The sequence below is a fragment of the Triturus cristatus genome, chromosome 8 (assembly GCF_964204655.1).
Source record: "Triturus cristatus chromosome 8, aTriCri1.1, whole genome shotgun sequence".
NCBI classification, from domain to species: Eukaryota; Metazoa; Chordata; class Amphibia; order Caudata; family Salamandridae; genus Triturus; species Triturus cristatus.
Window position 1 is genome coordinate 1433430444 of NC_140591.1, and position 24521 is coordinate 1433454964.

A 24521-nucleotide genomic window follows, 5' to 3' on the forward strand; every position below is an offset into this window, starting at 1 on the left:
TATAAAATGCATATTGTAGATATTCACAGTCAAGTTTTACTCCATGTCAGTTAAAATGGAGCACTCTTCTGCTGGTTGGGTATTTTCTCCTAAATTCCCTTATCGCATCTGCTTTGATGCTGAATTGATCGATCGCTAACTTCTTGTGATTCATATAGAATCCTGATGTTCCATTTAGAGTAATCTTTAGTTTTGCTGGATAGATCAATATTTGGCTTGGTTTCCACTCTGCAGTATTTTGCCTGTCAGGAATGAGCACCTCGCTCCTTGTACATCTTGCGTGAAGTCAGAACAGTGATAGATTCATGGCCCTGAGAGCAGAGCACACACTTGAAGAGAACAGTGCACCTTGGGTGGTCCAATCCCATCCAACAGAACATATACCAATAAGGCTGCGGAAGAGCCACAGCGACCAGACGGTACAGGAGCAGCCAGGCAGAGGGGTGAAAATGCCAAATAAACACATGCCCTTCCCCATCAGACGAGACCCGCAGCAAGCGTGGATTTAAGGGTAGGTTTACCTAAAAAGCACCCATCTCCACAATAAAGGAAAGTCTTAAGGAAGACCCATAAATAGGTTGATCCTTGCCACATAAAGCTCCAGAGAATGTGGTCATGCATAAACCGCCCACAAAGAAGCAGGGGGATAAACACTGACCATAAGACTGCCCTCGGCCCACCTACATACTAATTGGGGGCCAATCTGAAGACAGAGAAAGGGAATACCTGCGAAGAGTCAATGAGCAGTGCTGGGAAATGGTGACCTGCTCGGCCAGAAGCAAACGGGGCGGAAATAAGCCCTCAAGGGCCCTGGCAGGGTAAACGCAGCCACAGCTATAATCACAGACAGTCTCTCATTGTGAACATGAACATACAGTTTGAAGCTGAAAACACAAATACATTATTGCAAACTCTCGGATGAGAAAGCAAAAACCCAGCAAATCGCCTAGAAACACCACAACAATTAAAGGGAGACACTAGTATAGAGGGTACAAGTGGACCAAAGGACCACTGAGAAAGGTGGCAACCGCTAAAAGAACAAGCACTGGCATAGCCAATAGGTCTCACCTTTTGAACCTTATAAGTGTTTAGCCATGCAACAGTTGATGTTCTTGCACCAAGGATATTGTGCTGGATAACTAAACACTTATAAATAAGATCCCAAAGTGAGACCTATTGGCTATGCCAGTGCTTTTTTAATTGTATACAAACATTTGGCCTATGTGTTCGTCCATTTGTCTCAAATTCTGTTTTGTACTTCCTGGTAGCCTGGTATTGGAAGTTCTGCTTTCCCCACCCATATGCACATCTTCTGCACCGAAAAGCCAACAAAAAGAATGAGGGAAATATGTGCCTCTGAGACTGGCCAATGTTGAGGTCCTATACTTGAACTAATTAGTTAGATTTTTAACCGAGCACACTTTGCATGAGTGGGCATCTATCTGCTAATTGCAAGGTAACCAACAACAAAAAAAATCTAATCTTATAATGCTAGTCTTCTGTTAAAAACTAACACTGACTGGCTTAGGTGACATGGTCTATGAGCATTGTGTTTGATAGGTTTTGCAATGCTGATGGAAATCGTATGTAGCATATACATGAAAGTGGTTTATAAACTGACACTTTTAAAAGCATCACAAGCTCTTACACAGACATCACCCGCAAAACATTTTTTGTGGGTAAAAGTATCACATTAGTGGTACCTAAACACATCAGTAAAGTAAGTTATTCGCTACTGTGTAAACAAACACTACCAGCATGCGAAAAACAACAAAACGTCAAAGAAATTATAGTATAAAAACACTGTAAAAATAGTTAAACTGTGGTGCTTCATTTTGGCATTCTACAACATCTACCTATTCTGTACTTCCTCGAGACTCCCTTACACAGGTTGAAGGTCAACATGGGTTGTATTTAGCAAAGTAAAAGAACAGAAAGAGAGGCTGCATTTTCATGGTTTCTTAAAAACAAACCCGTGGACATTGAGTTTAGTTCTCTATAAACATGACCTGCTTTGAAACAAGCGGTGGGCCGCTGAACTAGGACAGGGTTTAAGCCTGTTACGCAAGTGTGGTTCATTTATTAGGATCAATAGAGACACAGAAGGCCATGTTTCTCCACAGCTGAAGAAAAACACACCTTTCCTAGAAATATGGCATAGCTCTTCTGGCATTCGGGTGTAGACAGGAAACCTGAAAGGAAGAGGGTGTGTGAGAGAGAGTGTGAGAGAGAGTGTGAGAGAGTGTGAGAGAGAGCGCGAGTGAGTGAGTGAGTGAGTGAGTGTGACAGAGCCTAGTCCCCTCTCTATGACCGTTTCCACTGCTGCACGGGCATCCATGCACCGGAGGCATAATGGCATTGCCAGAAGGAGGCCTTCGGGTATATGAGTGCAAAAGCCCATTACTTCAAATGTAAACACCACATTTCAAAGCAACATTAGAGGGATTCAACTGGCAGACTCCCAATCTTTTATAGGCACCCAACACTTCAGCACACATTATTCACAAGTCACTGATCAACGAAGCATCTAGAAATTTAAATCAAAGCAAAGCTCCCCGCCCCCCTCAATTACATTTTTTGGTGGATTGGGGGGGGGGGGGGGTGGGGGGGGGGGGGGGGTGGGGGTAGATAGCAAGTCACTTCTGGTGCCCCGGTGACAATGCGGACTCGGGCAGCATAAGCTCCCTCTCCTTGTGCTCACCGCCGTATGATTTTGAACATCTTAACATTTTCGTAGTGTTTGTGTCAACTACAACAGCGGATCTTTTCTGCCGTGACTGCAACAGAACTAAACAACAAGCTGCAAATTGACATAGTCCCGGAAAGCAGAGAAGTGCCAGCAGCATTGTTGAATGAAATGCAAGCGCGAACAGATGACTTTGGAATACAGGCCCCCACTTGAGATCAGTGCAACACCACCGATGAAAACGAGGTTGACGTGCTTTGCTGGAGCTCTGCTTTCACAACATCAGACGTGACCACTGCAAGATGGCGGCACGCTCTTGAGACGTACACCGAGTGGGTAAAGGCACGCCTTAGGTGCAAAGCATCCGAAGTCAGCGTGGAGCTGCAAAGGCTAGAGAAGACGTCGCAGAAGACTGCTAAGCTCCAGCAGCACCAGGGAGACGGTGAGGTGCGCGAGCTGTGGTTGCGCGAGCCAAGTAATAGGATTTAACAAGCCGCTTCCCGAAGACCCGGCGGAGGAGAGCTGCTTTACGGAAGCATGGCCGGCGTATTTAGGTCGCGCTGAGTCAGTGCGCATGCACTGCTCGGAGAGACTTTAGTAGGTGATTGTTCAAAGTGCTGCTGAAGGCCAACGGTGCTCGCGTGAACACAAGCTTGTCGCCAGCCAGCAGCACTTTGAAAACTCACCTACTAAATTCTCTCCGAGCAACGCATGCACGCTTTTTGAAGCAGCTACTAAATGTCTCGCAAGAGCAGCGCATGCACTGACTCTAGCGAGACCTAAAAAAGGCCACAACAAAGACTTGCTGACGAAGTCAAACATGTTTTGCAAAGAGACGCTGGGTGTTTGTAATTTTGGACAATGCATTCAGCGTGCCTTACTCGCCATACAGAGGAACAGGCTAAACAAAGCAGACTGAATGAAGCGCCCTGTGAAGAATTAACAGATGCTTCGGGAAGTTAAAAAAACAAAAAAGTTATTTAGTTTTAGAGCGTTTGACGAAGTAAGTAAACAAGGCACATCTCCCGCCATTAGGGAAGGCTACTTCAAGAGCCAGGTAGCTAAATGAACACAAGGCGGCCATTGTGTTCAGTCTTTTCCCATTCTTAGCACGGTGATGCAGACAGGGAGTGACGTCACCCTGTTAATGTAGCAACAACAACAATTAAGGAGTGGCTGGAAGGCAGCAGCCAAAGCCCTTTTGTAGTGAGAGCTACAGGGGAAGAAACCAACAGGGGCGGAGTTGCACATTTCCGTGCAGAAATAAAGCAGCGTGTGTTGAAGCGAAGCGCCGCTACTTAAATTTAAAGCGAAAGCAGGGCAGTTGATAAATAAAGGCACGCAGCCATGCTGTGTCTGGACATGGAAGGGGTCTGCTTTGGAGAAATGCCAACTAACAACATTCCAAACACACAAGCCCAGGCAATGTAAACAAGCATTAGCATAGCCAATGGGTCACGCCTTTGGGACCTTATAAGGGAGAGGGGCGTGTTCATTAGTAAGGTTATTCACTTTGACTGACAAGAGGACAGCTGTGTGCCTGTCCTCAAGGCGCCTTGTCCTGGTTTGGGAACCTGTGGAGAGCATGGTTCTGAAGGAACAAAGGCTGGGCTGACCAGCCGCTCTTCGGGCTCGTCGGCCGGGAGTATGGCTGGCTTCAGAGGGTCCCTGCTGCCAGTGGACTGAGAAGGACCCTTTGAAGACGCTGCTCGAAAGTTCAAGGAGGGAGGGCGGGTTGTGCAGGAGTTTCGGTGAGATTAGCCCAGAGACGAGGGAAGCTTGCCTGTGCTCGATGCAAAGTATGTCTAACTATGTATCTCCTTTACCTCTGTAGATGTAAGGTGGCCTGATGCCTCAAGAGTAACCACGGACGTGAAGCGCCGGGACTGGTCTTTTCTTTTTACAAATTACCGTATTCGGGTGGGGTAATCCAAGGGAAGCAACCAGGACAAAAACTCCAAGAATTCAGTAGGTTGTTAAACAAAAATACACAACAGGGCCTGTACCCCAACCTTTATATACGTGCTTACAACTTCCTGGTGCTTTGTGGCATGACAAAATGTAAGTATGTTTACTACACATACAGTGTTGCATACTCATGGTGTCTCGGGAGTTTGTTAATGCTGTCCTTTTTTGTCTTTAAAGTTTTTCCTTCCTGGTTATAGTTTGTCTTTGTAATGTTCAGCATAACATCAAATAAACGTTTTTGAATCAAAACCAAACCCGCAATTCCCTGACACACAGGGGGGTGGAGGGCTAATATGACAAGTGGGAATGCAGTGGTAACCCGAGAACATGTTTGGTGCAAACAATAGTTGAAAAGCTGCAAGGACGTTTTTCAAAGTAATTATTGTAACATTTTACCACTATAAAAGCGGGAGTGAAAGGCACACGTTGTTTCCTGAAAGTTGCCCTTGAGTGAGTGAATCAGCTAGGCGCGACCAGAGACATGCAGCTGGTAGGTGGCAATGTTACACTACTAGTTGTTCAAAGGAGAACAAATAACAAGCGCACCCACACGTCCGGGAAAGCTCTTATGTGACCCAGAACAGATGGCACCCTGCATGCCCAGCGCGCTCCCAACAGCTGTAGGAGGAAACATTTATTGAGAAAGTGGGACATGCACCCGCCTTTGGCCAATTGCGTGTTGAAAGCCACACGCAATGGGCAATACAATATGTGCAAATGTGTGCAAAAAAAAAATCCGCACGCACTAGTTTGCTGAGAGCTGGAGTGATTTCAAGAGGTCATATCCTAGACCAACCAACGCATGCGTGCTGGGCTAGACGAGACCTAAAAGCGAGGGGCAGAAGGTGTGTGGTAATAGCACAGAGGATTAAGTGAACTGGAACAGCAGCAAACAGAGCAGAAAGAAAGTAGATCACTGAAGAACAAGCATTTGCACTACAATAGGTCTTGCATTTACATTAGTTTGAGCTATTGACATTGTGAATGACAATGTTTTTCTTTTTTTTTCTTTTTGAAAACAAACGGCATTGTAATTTACAATGCCAATAGCTTAAACTCTCGTAAATGTGAGACCCATTGCACTGTTGGTGTCCTTAATGGCCCAGAGTGGCGTGGTTGCCCTACTTGGCTTTATGTCAACACGGAACAGAGATTACAGTCCTGGGCCTTGCTTTTGCAAATGGTTTTTTTAAGGTGTGTCAGTCTAATAGGTTAAATTGAAGTGAACCAAGCTTACAGCTGCCAGAATCCATTAGAATAACAATTAAAATCCCAGGGCTCACACCATAGTGTCCTGGCGACAAGGTAAACATTGTGATGTGCAGTGGGAGAAGATGGCCCTGGTGGGCAGCTTCAGAGGCAGGTGTCTGGGGAAAGGGAGAAGCTGGCAAGCCGGGTCAATGTGAAAAGCTGGCACTGGCAGGCAGTTTGAAGAGCTGACACTGGTGGGCAGAGCAAGCAACTTCCATTGGACGGCAGCGTGGCAAGCTGGCACCGGTGGACAGTGTAGGAAGTTGGCATTGGTGGGCAGTTTGAGAGGTTGGCAAAGAGACCGTGTGAGGTACAGTAATTGAAGAGTGAGTGAAGGAAGCCGGAGATACCGAGAGAAGACGGCACTGGGGAAAGACAGTAAAGAGGCAGTGTGAAAAGACAGCAAAGATGGGAAGTGTACAAAGCGGACATCATAGCAAGAAGAAGGCACTACTAGGGACTGTCGTATGCTGGCACCAGTGGGTCTCGTGGGGCGCGTACACTGGAAAGCAGCGCCTGGAGCCGACAGCTGTCACAGAAGCAGCGCAAGGAGCTTGCCTCCTTGGGCACAGCGAGCACTGTGAGAAGCATGCACTAATAGTTTTGAGAAAGTGGTAACGGTGGGCTCTTTGCCGTAAACCTCCGTAATACTTCTCTCCTTACCGATCCGTTCCCCCATGCCTGAGGTCTTTGGTCCTCCAGAGTAATGTCCACACTGCGCTACCCTTTGCTCTCTGGGTTTGCAGGGCGCTATATTGCGTCCTGTGTCTTTAGGCCCGAGAGGCAGTTGAAGCCTGAGGAGGGCGGAGCGCAGGAGCTTTTATTGTTTACCGGAAATACAGAGAGCATTGCACAGAGAGGAAGTCCAGTCCGAGCACAGGGCTCACATTACAGCCGCAGCTGGGGCTGGGCGGACTCTGGCAGGGGGAGGGTAGCACAAGTACCAGATGCAGGGGCACATCTCGCAAGGGACTGTTCAGGGCCTACTGGTGCCAAGCCGGTTTACATTTATGGAGAGGCAGGAGGTTGTGGTGTAATTATACAGTACACATGGGGACACCTGCTGTTAAGAAAAGTGCTCATAGATTCTGCACACGCCCGGTCCAGGAGGAAGAGTTAGTGAGATGTAAACACTGTTCTAATCCGATAGGTGGTAGCAGCCGCTACAAATTCTTTATAACCGCAGGAAGGGATGGACAGGCTAAGCGTGCGTATGGATTTAAAAACAAATGTATGGTCTCAATAAACCTCTCTATGCCTTCAGTGGCCCTTATGAAGCGTTGTGTGTGTATATAATATAAATAGCAGTAGCGTAATGCTGTTATCAATGACTCCAGTTTTCAGAACACATTTGGTAAAAAAATAGGGAAAGAAGTTATGTTTGGCCATTACTTTGCAGGGCTGGTTCCAGCTATTATTTTACGATCGCTTTTTCTCAAATTAATAGCGCTCTCATTTACTTCTGGTGTATTTGAGGCTTGAACTGGTATATACTTATTTTTAAACTAATGAAGGACTTTAACAAACAACGGGTAATACATAATAAAAATCACAATACAAATAAATCGAGAGCTGGTTTATCATTAGAAATTGACAGGAATACCAATTACCCAACGTCCTTGCCGTTGGTGTTTTTTCAGGGCACGTCTTTTTCATGGGCTTAACTTCACAACGAGGAGCACCACGCAGCAATGTATTTATTATTAGGCTACAGCCTGCGACAATCGAAATTTGTATTTACATTTTTAAATAGAAGTACTTAATTTTGGAGAGCAGCGATTCTTAAGCGAGAGGCCTCTTTTCTTTAGACTCTTGTCATGTTGATGGTTTTGACAGCAGCCGGAAGAAGCGTGCCCTGTGTGTGAGCAGTTAACACTGCAATCACTGCCCCTCGTTAGATTGACTGCATTATCTGGAGGCCAGATAAACAGCTCCGTTTGCAGATGCAGCAGCCGCGCGGGCTGCGCAACCTGAAGGTCAAAGGTTCACGTCTTGACGGGGCCGATTTTGCCGTTCATCGTACCGGGCAGATAACAGAATCTCGCGGCGGCTAAAATGACATGCATGGCTTGCTGGTAAAGGGCTTTTCAGCCAGAGAATGGGACAATATGTTCAACGCGGTTGCCGCATTGTTGGCTCGGTTTATCACTTTGCCTCCCTTCAACAGAATTGTCCAGGTTAGGTCAATCTTGTAAGCCACACAAAGCGACGTAGGCAGGTTAGAGCAGCAGTTCAGGTCACCGAAGCTGCCCTGAACAATTATATTGACATGGCTGGACACTTGTTTTGAGAAGGTATTCGGGTTGTGCGTTGGTAAAGTCTTCGTGGCGACACAATTAGTCATGGTGATATTTAAAACTAGTTTTCAAGCTGTTGGTTAACCGCGTCTTTTGTTAATAAAAAGGAATGCACATTTCAATTAAAAAAATATCACCAGCCCTAAAGAACCCTTTTCTAAATTATATCTTAATCCACTATCTCACACCGAGAACTGCATATAAAACAAGCGCTCGCCATTGCGGAAAGGCAGCTGATTATTTATATTTGCATCGCGCTTTCACTTTAAGTGAAAGCGCGATGCAAAAATAAACTCGCCGCTGAGTGAAACTGATGTGTACACTCCCCCTTGAGATAAATTGCTTCACTACAGCCGTGAAGCAGACGACCCAGTCCGGATGGGTCGGACGAAAAGGAGAAAAGGCGGTAACGAAAAAGCATCCTTTTCAATGGGAAGCCAGCATTTAGCATAAACGCTGACGCGACCCAATGAAAATTATGGGCGGGGCTTCAAGTCCCCTTATGAAATCGCCTCAAACAATATGTCTATCAGAGGGAGCAGCGCATGTGCGCTGCAACGCTAGGCGAGACCTAAAAACATATGGCCAACAGTGAAAGGATCTATGTAGTCTCCAGAACTGAAGAAAACAGCCCAAAGGCGGGACAAATGTATGCTATTGATCAACGAAAACAAAGGAATTTGTAAAGGCAGACGAAAGAACCAATGGAAAGATGCTGGGTGCATTTAAAGCCCATAGACTGAATACCACATGTCTAGAACACAGAGCATGCTCTGCCTAGGCGAGACCTAAAAATGTAGCTGGTAGAAAGTACTTCACGACGCAGAAGGCTGGATTATCTTCTCTTATCATCTAGCCAATCAGCAGTTGTCAGCTAATTTGTACAAAATCTCATACAGTTCACTCCTTGAGCCCCCAACTGGATAAGACAGCAGTGTGCCTTTATTATCCAATTTTGATGAAGGGGCTTTCCCATGTTTAAAGATTCTTAGGAAGGAATTATGCTTAATCCCCAGACAGTCAATTTCCCTCAAATTCCGGGCTAGTCCGTTTTAAGGACTGATCAGCTATTCGGAGAAATTTAGCAAAACAAGGCATGATTGTGGCCAAGACCTTTTCATACAGAATAGTGCAGCTTGTCCACAGGTTCTGATGCCATTTGAATTAAAAAATATTTTGAAGATACATTCTGCCCCACAGCATTAAGACTGAACATACACAAAATATGTTCAAGAAGTCTTCCCGTGGGTAAGAATATAGCCTGTAGACCTTGTTCTCTATTGGTGGGTTCCATTCTAGCAAGCAAAAAGATAGGCTAGAAAGACACAATAATGCTCATCGGCACAGTTTGCATTTCACTCATTTATTTGGCTAAGTTATGGCCACCAGTAAAGCATCTTCCCAGCAAAAGCGTTGTTGATCGCCTTTATACATTGGCTAAAAGAGAGGAGCACCAATTAGGAAAAAACAAGGTCTAATTCTCATAAAAGATTTCCCCTCATTATTGGTAAAACACTTTCCAAGTAAAATCAAAATCACAAGAATAGCGAAAGAGCTGCCCGACTAAAAACAGAAGGATAATTTGAGAACTCATTTAAGGTACTGTTCATTTCGGAGGATAAAAGGTTTCAGGTCGTTATCTCTTCATCAGAGAAGTTGTGCAAGGGTCAAAATACAAGTAAAATGTGGCAACCAGGAGGCTGGAAGTCTAGGGAAAAAAGTGCAGCAGCAAAGCACCTTACAAGTCCTCTTAGTATAAAGCGCACTCACTTCCCGTACTAACATGGCAGTGTTGCTTCAGGATTCCAGTAGTTCAATACGATCTCATTTCTCTTCCACGACAGCACATCACTGGAGTTATGTCTGACAACTACTCCTACGCTGCACTAGGAGCTGGTTAAGTATATAAGCACACTTGCACAAAATAGCAGTGTCTGTCACTTACTTGAGAGATTGTTCAAGATTTCCATGCTGCACCATTCTGTTTGTGTTCCCTTCTTAGGTCCTCCCTAACTAATAGCAGGTGGTTCTGTTCTTAGTCTGGTGTTTGCATTGTTCCTTGTAAACAACTCCAAAATTACCTACCACTGGAAACAGTCTTCAGCTTCTCATCCTCTGATTCAGCTAACCAATAGGAAGCTCAAGTGTTCCGGATGACCAGCCTGTACGTTTGTCTCCCTTCTTTCCTGCACACTCATTTAGTGTCTCCAGAATCTGCTCCATCGGTTTTTGCATACGTTCACAGAGAACTATGAATCAAAGGGTACAGGGAGGAAGGTGGTTAGCCCTCGTCATGCTTGGTACCTCGCCTTCAAGAATGGCAAGAGGACCCTTATGCACTTGAGCCGGCTAAACCTGGGTTTGTTCTCACATCTAGAGACCACATTGCCACTTACCAACATGCTCGGGACAGCCTCGCCATCTCGAGGAGGTAACCATACGCAAAATATTTGATTTAAGAACAAACTATAATCTTGTGAAAGGACGAGTCGACTTTCAAATAAAGCCACAAAATAAATCATAAAGACTCATTACTTGCTCTCACACACATACTGCAGCTTTTAAACACCTAACATGGTTTTCAGGAGGAGAGAGCCAAGCAAATAATAGGTTTTAAGTACATAAGAAACAAGCATTTGCAATGCAATAGGTGTTGCATTTCTGAGAGTTCGAGCCATTGGTGTTTTGAATGACTATTTTATCCATGTGTTTTGGTTTTGAGTGGAATTGTGTGTGTTGGATTGGAATTGTTAGTAGTGGAATTGTGTGGTGTGTAGTGTATTTGTGCAGTGGAATTATGTGGCAGGATGAATAGATAGGGTAGAGAGCTTACACCACGGTTAGGGGACAATAATTTGCCAACACATACACCGTTCATCGATTTTAATATCATATAGTTACCAATCACATTAAAACATAACTAGATAAACTATAATTTTTATTCACACTCACATCCGAATGGGCCCCCACTTAGTTTAGAAGTGCATTCCTGTTGTCAGGTGTATGCCCACCCTCTATCAAACCAAGGTTTTAGAGGGCAAGGACTGGTCAATGATGAAGCATGACACCAGGTTGTGTGTGATACCAGTCAGTCACTTTTTTTTTGTGAGATGTCTTCACTCACAATATAACCCAAACCCCAGAGTGGTCACTACACTAGGAGCAGCTCTTTGTGGTCAACAGGGTTGAGAGCTTCACAGGATAGACAGAAAGGAAGACAGAGGGATAGGCAGTTTGTGCATGAAGTGGTGACTGAACTCCAGATAGAGGAGCAAACAGTGTGAGATAAAGAGAAAGAAGGGGAGGCCAGGCCACATAAAGGAGGAGCACCTGTGGATGCAGCAGACACTCCAAGAAGAGGAGTAGAGGGTGGGTTTGACCTTGAAAAGGCATGGGAAATAAACTTTGGCTTGAAGACTTAAGTGAACCACACGTGAGAGGCGGTAAGAGTGAGCAGGAGAGAAGGGTAAGAGATGGTGCAAGAGAGACGAGTGGGAGGGGTACATAGAGGGGTGGTGAGGAGGTGAACCAGTGCATAGCGCAAGGCGGTACAGGAAGGTAGCAGTTCATAGAAGCCAACATTGTGAAATATTCAAAAGATTGTTGTGAATTTCCCACCAATAACTAACCCATTAAAGAAATATAAATGTATTGAGGGCAACCTTGTGAAAAAGTTTAATTTACACAAGTGTCTGCAAAACGTGTGCTTTAAAGGCAGTACGATCTCTGAGGGCTAAGACTGAGCATGGGAGTGATTACTGGAAGACACAGCTGGCACCCAACCCCAGCATCCCCACTCGAAAGTCATGGGAAGACACAGTGACCTGATTGGGCTTGTGCAAAGAAATATGGTCCAGCCCATGCCTGGGAGGGGTTCACACAGCTAGAAAATAGCTTGTTTCTTTATAGATCCTCAAGCCAGCAGCTCAGCATCTCCCTAAGCACTTTTAGTTATGAAGACCAATAAAACAAGCACACAGTGAGCTCAATGCCCTCCCCTTTGAGGGAAGGATTAAAAATACTTGAACACAGTCACTCAACCACAACCCGTACCTCTTTTGCGGCAGCTTAGCGCTATAAAGCATCCCTAAAGGTTACACATTAGCGCTCTCTTAAGAGCCAGAAAAAAGATCCGACCAACATTCTTTTTTTGGATGATCTCTCAAAGTACACTTGAAAATGCGCAGACCACATTATCCCTTTCACAACGGCGCTTAACAGTCTTTCAGCAAGCAGTGAAAAAGTTCCAGTTTGAAGTAGAGTCAACTGTGCAGTTCATAATTTTTTTTTTTAAAGATACGACTTCTTAGGGAGCGAGCTACTTGTTGGTGCATAGCCAATACGTCTCACCTTTGGGATTGCATAAGTGTTTAGCTGTACAGCACATTATAGAGACAATAAACCTTAATTCATAGAGTATGGCAAGAAAGAAGACCTGCAGTAGCTGGATAGGAGATCTGTGATGGTGCACGTGGGAAGGCTTGATAGAGAGCACTGCTGATATATACACAACAATAAAACACCACTAATAAAACACCACACACCTCTGTCATTCGTACACCTCTTCCCCGTTCTATCTGAACTATGCTGCCACTTCCCCCAGCTGGCGGGTAGTGAAGTATAAAAACCAGGGGCCCCATTTGCTCTATATAATAATATAGAGGCATGCTAGACAATAAATAGATTTTAAAAAGCACATAGGATAACTCTGAAAAGTCTGAGGCCAGCAATCAAAACTATCTCCCACGTGGACGGCTGGAAGCCAAGGGAAGCTGCCTGACGGAAATTGCTGCGGCTTCCTTATATACTTCAACTTTGTTTGGAAAAAGTACAGCCCGCGTTTCTGGAGTTAGGCATTCAGGAAAAGACCTACAATATCCTTGGCGATATTAAAATTAACATACCGATCTACTGCAGCGCCTAGAAGCAGTTCTGTTCATGTGTGCATACAGCGCTATTCCTGCAGATGTAGGACAGACAGCAGGCAAGAGTCACCAGCCCACCTGGGTACTTTGGAGGCCCTGCAGGCAGGCACTTTACCCCGGCTTCAGACAGCAGATGATCCATTGCAGGCGGCAAGGTAAACGGAAAGCAGGTTTCAAATTTGCATGCAGCCCCGGAAAAGCACCGTCTAGCACTGTTTTATGTACGATGAGGAACCTGTCCCTCTCAGCCAAAACACAGACCCGGAGAAAGCGAGGGCAATGGGAGCTTAGTCACTATCTTCCAAACGATTAAGTGCTCGCTTCAGACAAGTTGTGCTTGTAAAGACAACGTCCCTTCAGCAGGACGTGCTCGGCTAATGCATGGAGGTCTCAGCTAAAACAGATGTTCTGTTGATACGGAGGATCTCAGGCAATGCAGGGGACACTCGGCAATGTCAAAGGATGCGTAGTCGAGACATGCAGTGCTTTGATAACCCATGGTCTCTATAAAACCAAGAGACGAACTGCAAATGTTTGTGGATGCAGGACTGCACAGGGAAGGAGGGGCTCAATTTCGACTGCTGTGCCTAGAAATGTGAAAAGCATTTCACGCTGAGGCTGACTCACTCACTGCAGGTTGGCCTCTGACAAGCGTCTGATCTAATTTAGCTGGCTGACTGAGGAAAAATATGGAAATGTGCAATAGAAAGGCCAGTCCCAGAGCGAGCAGATGGCGAAACGAGAGAGAAGCAGGGTAGCTGTTCAACAGACGTGGTGGAAGGGCCACGTCCGATCTGCTTTGTCACGATCGTGTTAGGAACCAAACTGCACAGGCGCGGTTGAAACGCGGCAGGCATTTTGTTCAGATGAGGTTAGATGTATGCGTGCTGAAGAGCTAGTCATGCGGTTAGCAGTAAATGGTAACAAAAGACTGCACTGGCAACTAGCCCGCGTGCACGCATGCCTCGGTACATGCTGCACTCTGCAGTGCACCCCCTTTTAAACAAGGAATGTCAGGAATGCAGCTGGGATCCGGCCACGCTGCTGCTCGCTCTCGAGCTCCCTAGGCCAGGGGAGTTGACGTTTAGGGAGAAGGCCGGACATGCACCCGCCTTTGGCCAATTGCAGGCTTTCAATTTTTGACTTTCACTTCAGCAAGCTTGTGCGTGTGGCTTTTTTTAGCTACACGCACGAGTTTGCTGAAAAGCTGAAGTAATTCCAAGAGGTGATTTCTAGAGAAGCGCAGGTGCGCTGCGCTAGGCTCGATCTAATAAGGACAAGGTGGTCAAATAATGCTGATAACTTTTGTTGAGAGTTAGAGATTGGTTTACGAGAGGGCAATGTTTTGCAGGAAAAACTATTTGCAAAGAAAATGTATTTATTTTAAAAAGAGGGGAGCATGACCAAACAAAATGAAATTAGAATATGACGACAGGTGACAATCCAATGAAATATTTAACACACAGTAAAGTTTTTAAAAATATATTTCTAGGCAACAATCTTGGAAAATGCCTTTTAGGGGGCGTGGAGCGCATACCAGACAAAAGTGTCCTACATTAACCTTTTTGGCACTTCTGATGTGGTACTGGTGTGGGCTTGTGCTTTTTCCCTTGACGGCATGATTCTGGAGATATATCATTTTTCAGTCTTCTTCTGCCCTTAGTATATAATGACTGACACTTTCCTTTCTACAGACCTGTTCCATAAAAAATACAGAGGCAATGCTGCGAAAGTCAGTTCCTTCCCTTTTTGAGAGCGCGCTCACTTCTCACAGAAGTTTGACAGCCTGTGAGGGGCACCTGTTCTCCAGAAGGGCCAGCCCGCAGCAGAGAGGAGCATGCCTTGGATGGAGTTAAATGTTTCTGCAGCCCTTCCCACACTGATGCTGTGAAATGGTGTGCGAATTCGGGTTGGACCTCTACTCTTGTGGGCAACAAATACTGTTAAAAGGTAACACAAGATCAGCTGGACCGTTTTGACGTGACAGGAAAAGCAGCAGCATTGACTTTGACTGGCAGCAACGGGGCAGGAGGTCCAGAGCGGCTTCTGGGAAATTCAGGCTACGTTTGGCCCCGAATGTCCCTGTCCCCATTAGCTAAGCACACATGGTGCCTGTGTGTTTAACAAAAAATATAACGGAGCACGTAGTGCTCCGAGCCGTAGAAGGCAGCCACATGGAATTAAAAACTGCTCAGAAAAAGCATGTAGAGCGGCCCCGGCTCTACCCGCCCCGAGAGCATTATAAGGAAGGGAGTCCGGAAAAGGCAAGGAAGTAGACTCCTTGGACAGGGTGATGAGCAGAATCTAGGCTGTTCTTCAAAGGAAGATAGTGAAATGTATTTTACAAGTACATGAAATACTACCCCGTGGTCTCCCTTCAGGTCCTGGGATATTTTACTAGTGTAAGTCGGAACAAATAAGCGTGCCGCAGAGGCCGGGGGCAAGGGAGGGGGGGGGGAGCTGAACACCAGAGCTTGGTCCACCTGAAAGTATGACACGTGTGAAGAGCTGAGACAATAGACAAAAGTAGTGCACCACAAAACAAACAAATGCCGAGATGGGGACAGCCACATGTCATAGGGCCAGTCTCCAGGGAGGGAGCATAGCATAGCATCACAAGGAGGGACACATAAAAGATGCACCATTGAATAGCACCCATTTATGCAAGGCACGAAAAAGAACCAATGAAAAGCGATGGGCATGGTCGAAGTACCTAGAACAAAGACAGCATGTCGAGAGAGAGCCCATGCGCTGCCTAGGTTCAAACTAAAAAGTTACTGTCGGACTGGATACAGCTATAATGGGTCTAAAACTGCATTAGAGAAGAAACCACATTCAACAGTTGGTTGAAAAAATAAACGAAAATCGAGAAAAAGGATGTTGAAAACAAAACCAAAGATATTTTACCTGTGGGCACGCAACAAAAATTCTCAGCTTAGCGCCATCAAAGGAATACTTTGTGTTTCCGGTACAAAAGGTATTCTAAACATCTTCCTCTGTATAAGAAATGGAGTTTCCATTGCATGCAAATGTAAAATGGCTCAGAGCAACAAGTCGACCTCCTCTACTTTAGATTAATGCCTATTCCAATTAAGAGCACAGCATTTCACCAACTGTTATTATAGATGGGACGGCAGTCCTATGTCAGTAGTTTAATGTCACGCTGTGCCACAGGTGACTACTACTCCCAACACAAAACATCTTCAAAAGCCAGCAAAACAGTATTTTACATTAACGTGAAGGTATGCACCAAATAATTAGTCAAATAGAACGGATCTTATTTATTGTGCACGCCAAACCTAGTGAACTAGTATATAAAAGAAAGAACATAGTACACAGTGCAGTGGCCTTACAAGTCTTCCTGTAAGGTCGATACAACGAAAGCCTTAGAAGAAAAAATAGACATTATGCTTTTTTTGTTATTCACAAAGATAGTAATGGTTATAGTGCACTAACAATAATTGGAAAGGACGGATTTAGATTTATAAAACATAACAAAAGGTTAGGACCACTTACCGGTTGAGGTGCAACATTTCCCATTGGCACAGAAGTTGGAACACCAAAGTAATGTGGAGGCGGAGGTCTGTTTAGCATATTTGGATATAATGGTGTTCCAGAACTAGGTGGTGGTCCAGTGAAGTTTGGTGCTTGAGGTAAATCAAACCTTGGAAATGGCCCACTGAATACATGTGGATGTTCACTATGTGGACCTGGTGGCCTATAAAGTGGCGTGTTAAGTCTTGGTGCAGAACTGTTTTCATACCGTGGTCCTTGAAGCCCAAACCTGTTAGGTGGTGGCTGGTGTACAGGAATAGGTGAATCAAATCTAGGTGGCGTCTGTTGAGCTATTGGGCCATCAAACCGTGGAGGAGTTGGTTGACCAAGTGGCCTTTCAAATCTTTGGGACTGCTGTCCATGTAGTCCATCAAATCTCGGTGGTGCATCAAATCGGGGAATATTAGTGCTTTCAAATCGTGGGCCAGTGTGCCCAAGAGGTCCATCAAATCTTAAGGGTGGTGGATGCGTTTCAAATCTTGGACCATTTGGCCCATCTAGCCTCATTGTGCCTGGAGGTTGGCCTGGAGGCCTTGTAAATTGCCCTGCAACCGGAGGACCTTCAAACCTCATGCCAACTGGCTGTCCTGGTATTCCATCAAACCTTGGAGGTTGGCCGGGAGGTCCATCAAATCGGGGTGGGCCTACAGGCTGTCCTGGTGCACCCTCAAATCTGGGAGGGCCGAACCTCTGTGGCATTGCAGGCTGTCCTGGGGTTTCAAATCTTGGTGTAACCCCAGGTTGCCCTGGTAAAGGTTCAAACCGTGGTGGGCAGACAGGATGCCCTGGTGCCCCTTCAAACCTTGGTGGGGCCACAGGCTGTCCTGGTGCACTTTGAAATCTCAGTGGGCCTGCAGGCTGTCCTTGTGCTAAACCAAATCTTGGTGGACCAATTGGTTGCCCTGGTGGCACTTCAAATCTCGGTGGGCCCAATGGCTGCCCTGCTGCACCATCAAATCTCGGAGGACCCACTGGCTGTCCTGGTGGTCCATCAAACCTCTGGGGTCCAACTGGCTGTCCTGTTGCTCCATCAAATCTCTGTGGACCCACTGGCTGTCCAGGTGCTCCATCAAATCTCTGTGGACCCACTGGCTGTCCTGGTGCGCCATCAAATCTCTGTGGACCCACTGGCTGTCCTGGTGCGCCATCAAATCTCTGTGGACCCACTGGCTGTCCTGGTGCGCCATCAAATCTCTGTGGACCCACTGGCTGTCCTGGTGCGCCATCAAATCTCTGTGGACCCCCTAGCTGACCTGGAGCTCCTTCAAACCTCTGTGGGCCCGCAAGAAGACCTGGAGCGCCATCATACCGCTGGGCAGCCATGGGAATGGTGGGCATACCAAGTTGTTGAGATGGCACGCCTTCAAACCTCTGTGGGATCATTGCTTGGCTTGTCACTCCATCAAAGCGCTGTGGGCAAGCAACCTGGCCCGGTACCCCCAATACTGGACCAGAGGTGCCTTCAAATCTTGGTGTCTGTCCCGCTATTGATTCTAATCTCAGGGTGCCAACAGGATGCAGCAATGTTTTATCAAATCTTTGCGCATGTAAGGATAAGTTCTTCTCTGCCAAATCTCGTTTTTCAGATGGCTCTAAAAGTTCACCATCAAACCGTACAGAATCTTGGGCAAGAGGGTCATCACTGTCAGAACTATGATGATCAGAAAGCACTTCAAAATTTATATTTGGCAATCCAGGTCCTCTCGTAGACCGATGCAAAGGAGAACCACCCAGGCGAAGCCCAACCTCAGTCAGCTCACTCAATGTTTTACATGCATCTTGACTACCAAACATTGAATCCGGGCTTCCAATATATGTAGCCTTTTCTGCATTTTCAAAGCGAAGCCTTTTGTGAGACAACTGTTCCTCAAATGGTAATTTCTTTTCTTCCCTTGAATCTAAAAGAAAAAGAAATGTAATTTACAATTAATACTACATTTTCGTAACCATGATATTCCAATTACTGTGTTAATCTTTCAAGATCAAGCCAGCAAGTTATGGCTTGGGCACAGTTTAATAGTATGCATTCATAGACAATTTACTTGTTAAACATATTTGAATAACTTGGTACTTTTCTGTAATGTTCTGAAATGATTGCCCGTTTATCCAATCCATCTGTGCTCCGTTCTGGAACCTAGTGAACTTTTACCACCCCTCTTCCTGTGGAAGTTCCAAAGCGGTCTTGAGCCCCTTCTTTTGCACTATATACCGCCTCCCTTGAACCACTGAATTCTCTTAGCTTGCACAGAAAGGATAGAAAATATTACTCTATTGCTCACTTCAACTTCAAACCCAATTTTGCTTTCATTCTATGGATGGCCTCATAAGCCCTCATTTTTCAGGGTCAGCTTCAAGCCCTCTCGATGCTCCAGTCGCCTCGACCTGTAATTTCGACTCCTAGATGTGTTTAGAATTAATCACCGAGCTGGCCCTGCAGCTACATTTCAACTGCCCTCAACTCCTTTTGCCAAATAACCTATTAACATTAACAGCAAATGATACTGTAGTAGCAGTCTGTTTCTCTAAAAATATTCTTTCGCTCCTACTAATCCAAAAAAAACAAAAAACTCTAAATTCAGTAATCAGGCAAAACAATTACATCCACCAATCCGCTCTTAATTCAGCTCTCAACACTGGCACCTAAAGGGCAACCAAGGGCCTAACCCACTACATGTTAAGGATATTCTACAAAAATAATTCCGTAACCTACATCAACCTGTGTTCTTTAGCCAACCTAATTGCCTCCCAGCTTCCATTCACTGCTTTAACTTGGGAGAGTACTGCAAACCTACCCTGGCTCAACTTAGATACCAGCAAGCATTGAAGATTACCATCAAGAGTTGAATACTGCCAGCAAACTCCAGCCTAAGCAGAATCCTTTATACTGTATTGCTTTATTTAGGTATTTAACTATTTTTTCTCGCCATTCCGAGGTTTTTCTTTTCAATAGAAAACGGTCAGAAAATGAGGACATTCACAGCCAAAGTGTTCAGCCTTTTTTGGATCAATTTCACAGGGGAACAAAAAGAAAAGGAGAGGCAAGAGAGTACCTTAAGAGCTGCCTCTTGAAATCAGCACGTAAGCAGGAGCGAGACAGACAGAAAGAGATGGAGGAATAAAGAGAGGAGGGCAGCCGCCAGAGGCAGATCAGGAGGAGTGGACACGGTCCTTTCCATGAAGGAAAAGAGACAGCGTTTATTTTTAATCCGTTCTCTGCCCTTCCCAGAACGGATGAGCCTTCCTGCAGCATAACAAAAGGCAGAGGGCGGGGCCTCTGACTCCGGGCAGGTCAAGTGCAGGGACATTAGGTAGCGCTTTCGCGTGCTAATGGCCCTGCGATAACAGAAGGGAGAGGGGAAATTCCTTTGTCCCCTCGTCCCCCCACCCTGGTCCCCCGTGTCCCCCCCACTCCAAAATCTGGGGGGGGGGGGGGATATATCCCCGCGTCCCCCACACTTCCTACGCCCATGGCTCTGACAGGTTTTTAAAGGCATTGCCTGGCTGTGGTCGCATGCCCTCTCACGCTCTTTCACAGGGCCGGATACAGACTCTTACAGGTTTTTAAAAGCATTGCCTGGCTGTGTTCACATGCCCTCTCACGCTCGTTCACCGACAATTTAGAGGCTCTTACAAGTTTTTAAAGGCATTGCCTGTCTGTGTTCTTCACATGCTCTCTAACCCTCGTTCACAGGGCCTGTTACATGCTCTTACATGTTTTTAAAAGCATTGCCTGGTTGTGTTTACATGCCCTCTCTCACACTTTCACAGAGACTTTACAGGCTCTTACAGGTGTTTAAAGGCTTTGCCTGTCTGTGTTCTTCACATGCTCTCTCACGCTCTTTCACTGGGAGTGTTACAGGCTCTGTCTGGACTCTGCTCAATCCCTGCACTCTCTTGCACGGTCTCACTGTGTGCTCTTCTACATGCTCGGTTACAGCTCCTGTTCTATAGTATTCAAATGGAGACACTGTTCCTAGAGAGACAAAGGGAGAAAAGAAGCGAAAAAGTCTAGGCTAATATTAGGCCCAACTATCTAAGGATAGGGGGGGCATTCCTTAGTTTCTCATGTTGCCCTCACATTTGTTCTCCTAGGCTGTCTATCCTGGTGCGACCTGACTCTCACACAGAGAGCAGTGCTACTTCGGAGTGTTCGCCCGGATAGTAAACTGAGGGTAGTATCCCTTAGAGCACATTCACTTTCACGTTTTTTTTTTTTTTTTTTTTGGTCCTGAAGAAGCGCCAGGGATCCTTTTTGGACCGTTGGGGCGCGAAACATGTCGACCGCTTGACCACACACAAGTTACCCATAGATACATTAATTTCGATAAGGTAACACCCGACCTACGGGTCTTTTATTATGTCAAGGGTGCTATTCACATTAAACTTTATCTCAGTAACCCTTAGACATTTTTAGGATACCACTTCACTAACACACTCCACCACCACACAGCTCTTTTTTTTTATGAGGACCCAAACCACACACCCGCATGCACCAAACGGCGTTTTCTCAAAAAGATCTCCGCTAAAGTGACCCTTCGGGGGACCCGTAGGGCATTGCAGCGCCGGTCCGACGAGGAGCAAACGCCCAATAATGAAGCATGACATCCTTCGGGGTGTGTGAGGGCAACATGAGAAACTAAGGAATGCCCCCCCTATCCTTAGATAGTTGGGCCTAATATTAGCCTAGACTTTTTCGCTTCTTTTCTCCCTTTGTCTCTCTAGGAACAGTGTCTCCATTTGAATACTATAGATATAACTCGGAGCACAGACACTGGACCATAACTAGCTCCCGGTCCCCCCTCCCTCCTTCTTTTTGTACAGATACAGCTCCTGTTCTTCCTTGCTCTTTTTCTGGGTCTCGTCCCCCACACTTCCTACGCCCATGCCCAGAAGGAAAGGAGAAGAGCCTATGCAAAGGGGGCGGCAGGGGCAGGACTGGACATTTGAAACGCAAATGCACTTTGTTTTCTTACCTTTCAGAAGCATGGCGCGCAATGGCAGAGAGAGGGTGATGCAAGAGTTGTGCACTGGCCTGGCAGTGCGTACCTCCCCCCCCCCCCCCCCCCCCCCCCCACGTTTGTGGCAGCCCGGGCTGAAACAGCTTACACACAGCCGCCCCGAGCATTTCACAGGTCTTTAAAAGACCATTCGCTTGTTAATGGGGCTTTGTTGGTTGTTGGTTGTTCACCCCTTCTAGAGCCCCTGCATCGCCACTCCGACTATTGCTGGAAGAATTAGCACGTTACACAATACTGCCCTGTCACCTGAAACGCAGAGGCATCTGGTTTTTGCTTGCAGGAATCGGGAGGCGGGAGACTAGCGCGGCAACATTTACTCGTATTTTACCGTTTATAAATATAAATGCAGACAAAGGCAATATCGATTTCCGTCTGTATTTATATGTATAAATCCGTAAATACGGAAAACCGGGAGCCCTAATTATAAGCCAAAGTTGCCCACTGAAATTTCTAGAATCCAGACCGACCTATCAAGAAGCAGGTAGAGTTCCCAACACTACCATGCTGAAATTTTCGGTTTTCTAATGTAATCCACAAGGTTTTCTATAACTGCCTGATGCCAGCCAAACTGAATTGCTGAAATACCCTATTGATATCTAGTTGCTATAAAAAAAAAAAAAATTGTATCGCTCTTACCATGACTCAGATGCATTTATAAAACTATGTGAAATTTTAGGACTCAGCAAAGTCCATTCCTTCACTCAACATGCTTCTAAAATATATTCAGTTTCAACTTAGAATTATACCACACAATTCCAGTAATGGTCTTCAAACTTATCAGCTTAGAGATTCTCTGCTTAGTAGAAATGTTCTCGTGCATATACTGCATTTAAGACTTTCCACCCAGCTCACAAAACTAAATTATATATGCATTTTATTTTGGCTTACGTCAACAACATAGGTCAAATTAATAAGATTTAACAGTGATAAATGAGAAAAATGTAAGCAGCCCGTAAAATACTGGTTACTTTTTTAATGTGACATTCATTCACACTTATGGAAATACATTAACAATACATACCAGTGTGCCCAATCTCCATCCTCTCTTTAGGATCATAGTCTCGAAATGCCGCCACATCTCTCTCTGGGGTTGGAAATTCTTGCAGACTCCTTCCCTGTCTAGGCGAACTTCTGAATTCAACAGAATCAGCCCAGGTATCAAAAGCTAGCTTTTGTTCATAATTTTTAGAACTTCTTGTCCCTTTGTTGACATCACTTTGCTCATCAATTCTGCGTCTGCCCTCCAATGGCGAAAGATTATCTCTATAAGGTCGAGTACTTGAAGCAGGAGACAGCCTTCTTGATTTTTCAACAAGTTTCTCCTGTCTATCAAACGAGCCCCCAAATCTTCCACTGTGCTTATGTTTGTCATTGCTTTCTCTACCATGAATTACGATATCCTCATGGGTACGGTCAAATAAGTCAGTTGGTGTAAGATCAGATCTTGACAAATGATGAACTTGAGTTCTTTTTAACTGTGCCTTATGTTTATAATAAGTTGATTCGGCACAGGACAATATAGAATCCTTTTTAATACCACCTTTGTCTTCTGTGGGACTATCCCAAGCACCATACCTTTGTTTTTCTTCTTGGTACTGGAAGAGCTGACGAATCTTATGTGCAACAACAAGGAACTCATCCTGCGTTATCTCACCAGAAGCCAGACGGTCATTTGCCTATATAGGAACAAAACTATTAGCATGAGATTCAGAAAAATAGAAACTATTTTACAACAATCTTTTTCAACTGAAGAGGCAAAATTACCTTTTTAAGTAGCTCTCCTTTACTTGCAGAAGTTAACTCTTTGGGAATCTGCAAATTAGCATCCACACTTAAACGATGCTGCGGTTTTGGAGTCCGAGGGGACACTATTGTTTTATCACTCTGCCAGCTATCCCTACGCCTTGGATGAGAAATTTTTCCAATACTCTGATGGTCGTCAGTTGGCAAGCTGAAAAGAAATATATTTAGTATGCAAAAGAAATAACAAAAAAATTGACAGCACCCTGGTAGAAACGAATTGCCCGTGAGAGAAAGCAATGCATTTTAAAACTAGACCATATCTACCAAAGAAATAAAGGGCTCATCTGGTGTCCCCCATTAATTCTATGACAGGCGGTTCCGCACCAATAAGCATCAAACCTGATGCATGTAGAAAAAGAGTGAGCTCACGGATGGGTGGGCTACAATACCTTTTATGGCCTTCCCTTGACGGCATTCAGAAGCATACCCATCTGATTTTCGAAGAGAAGGTCCGTCTCTGCAGATAAGCGCTGTGCAGTAAGGTGTTTACCGACAACTGTGGTGCTTTTCTTAGACCTATGTTAATAACAGTCAAGGGGAGTAGGGGAATCCCTTGGTAGGAAGTGTTCTTTTTCTGGCACCGGATTCTTCTTTACATTATAGAGGGGAAAAAATGTGTCTGAGTGTACATGGGGGCAAAAGAGCTGTGAAATGTAACAAATATCCTCAACGACCTACCTGGAGATCCATGAAAGATTTCAGTCTTTTCTCCAAAAGGGAAGGCGGTAGAAAATACAGTAACATTGTAAACATGCCAGTGAAAAGCAACTAGCACTGCAAGCAGTTTTTTGTTTCTACTTTCCAAAGCACATAACCTTCATAATGATTTGATTCAGTGATGATGAATGACAGAAAACATGAATGTTGTCAATGCAATCGTCCAACTCTCAAGCAGAAGGTATCCCTACAGGGAGAAACAGTATATGCTATCCACTTAAGAGTAAAAAAGTAACTTGCAGATTACTTTCCCTCTAACAGAAAGGTTATTCTTCCATGGAGAGGCTCAAAGACCCATATA

General features: G+C 45.3%; 1 protein-coding gene across 2 annotated transcripts in view; it reads right to left on the bottom strand.

The window, feature by feature from the left end:
* The window catches only part of PCF11 (PCF11 cleavage and polyadenylation factor subunit), a 291051-nt gene that overhangs the window by 248959 nt on the left and 17571 nt on the right, over positions 1 to 24521 (bottom strand). For both annotated transcript variants that reach the window (XM_085623232.1, XM_085623231.1), the window contains exons 6-8: positions 23465 to 23651; positions 22722 to 23376; positions 16644 to 18580 (exon numbers count right to left, since the gene is read on the bottom strand). In XM_085623232.1, coding sequence (XP_085479358.1) covers positions 16644 to 18580; positions 22722 to 23376; positions 23465 to 23651 — 2779 coding nt within the window. The remainder of the gene's footprint in view (positions 1 to 16643; positions 18581 to 22721; positions 23377 to 23464; positions 23652 to 24521) is intronic.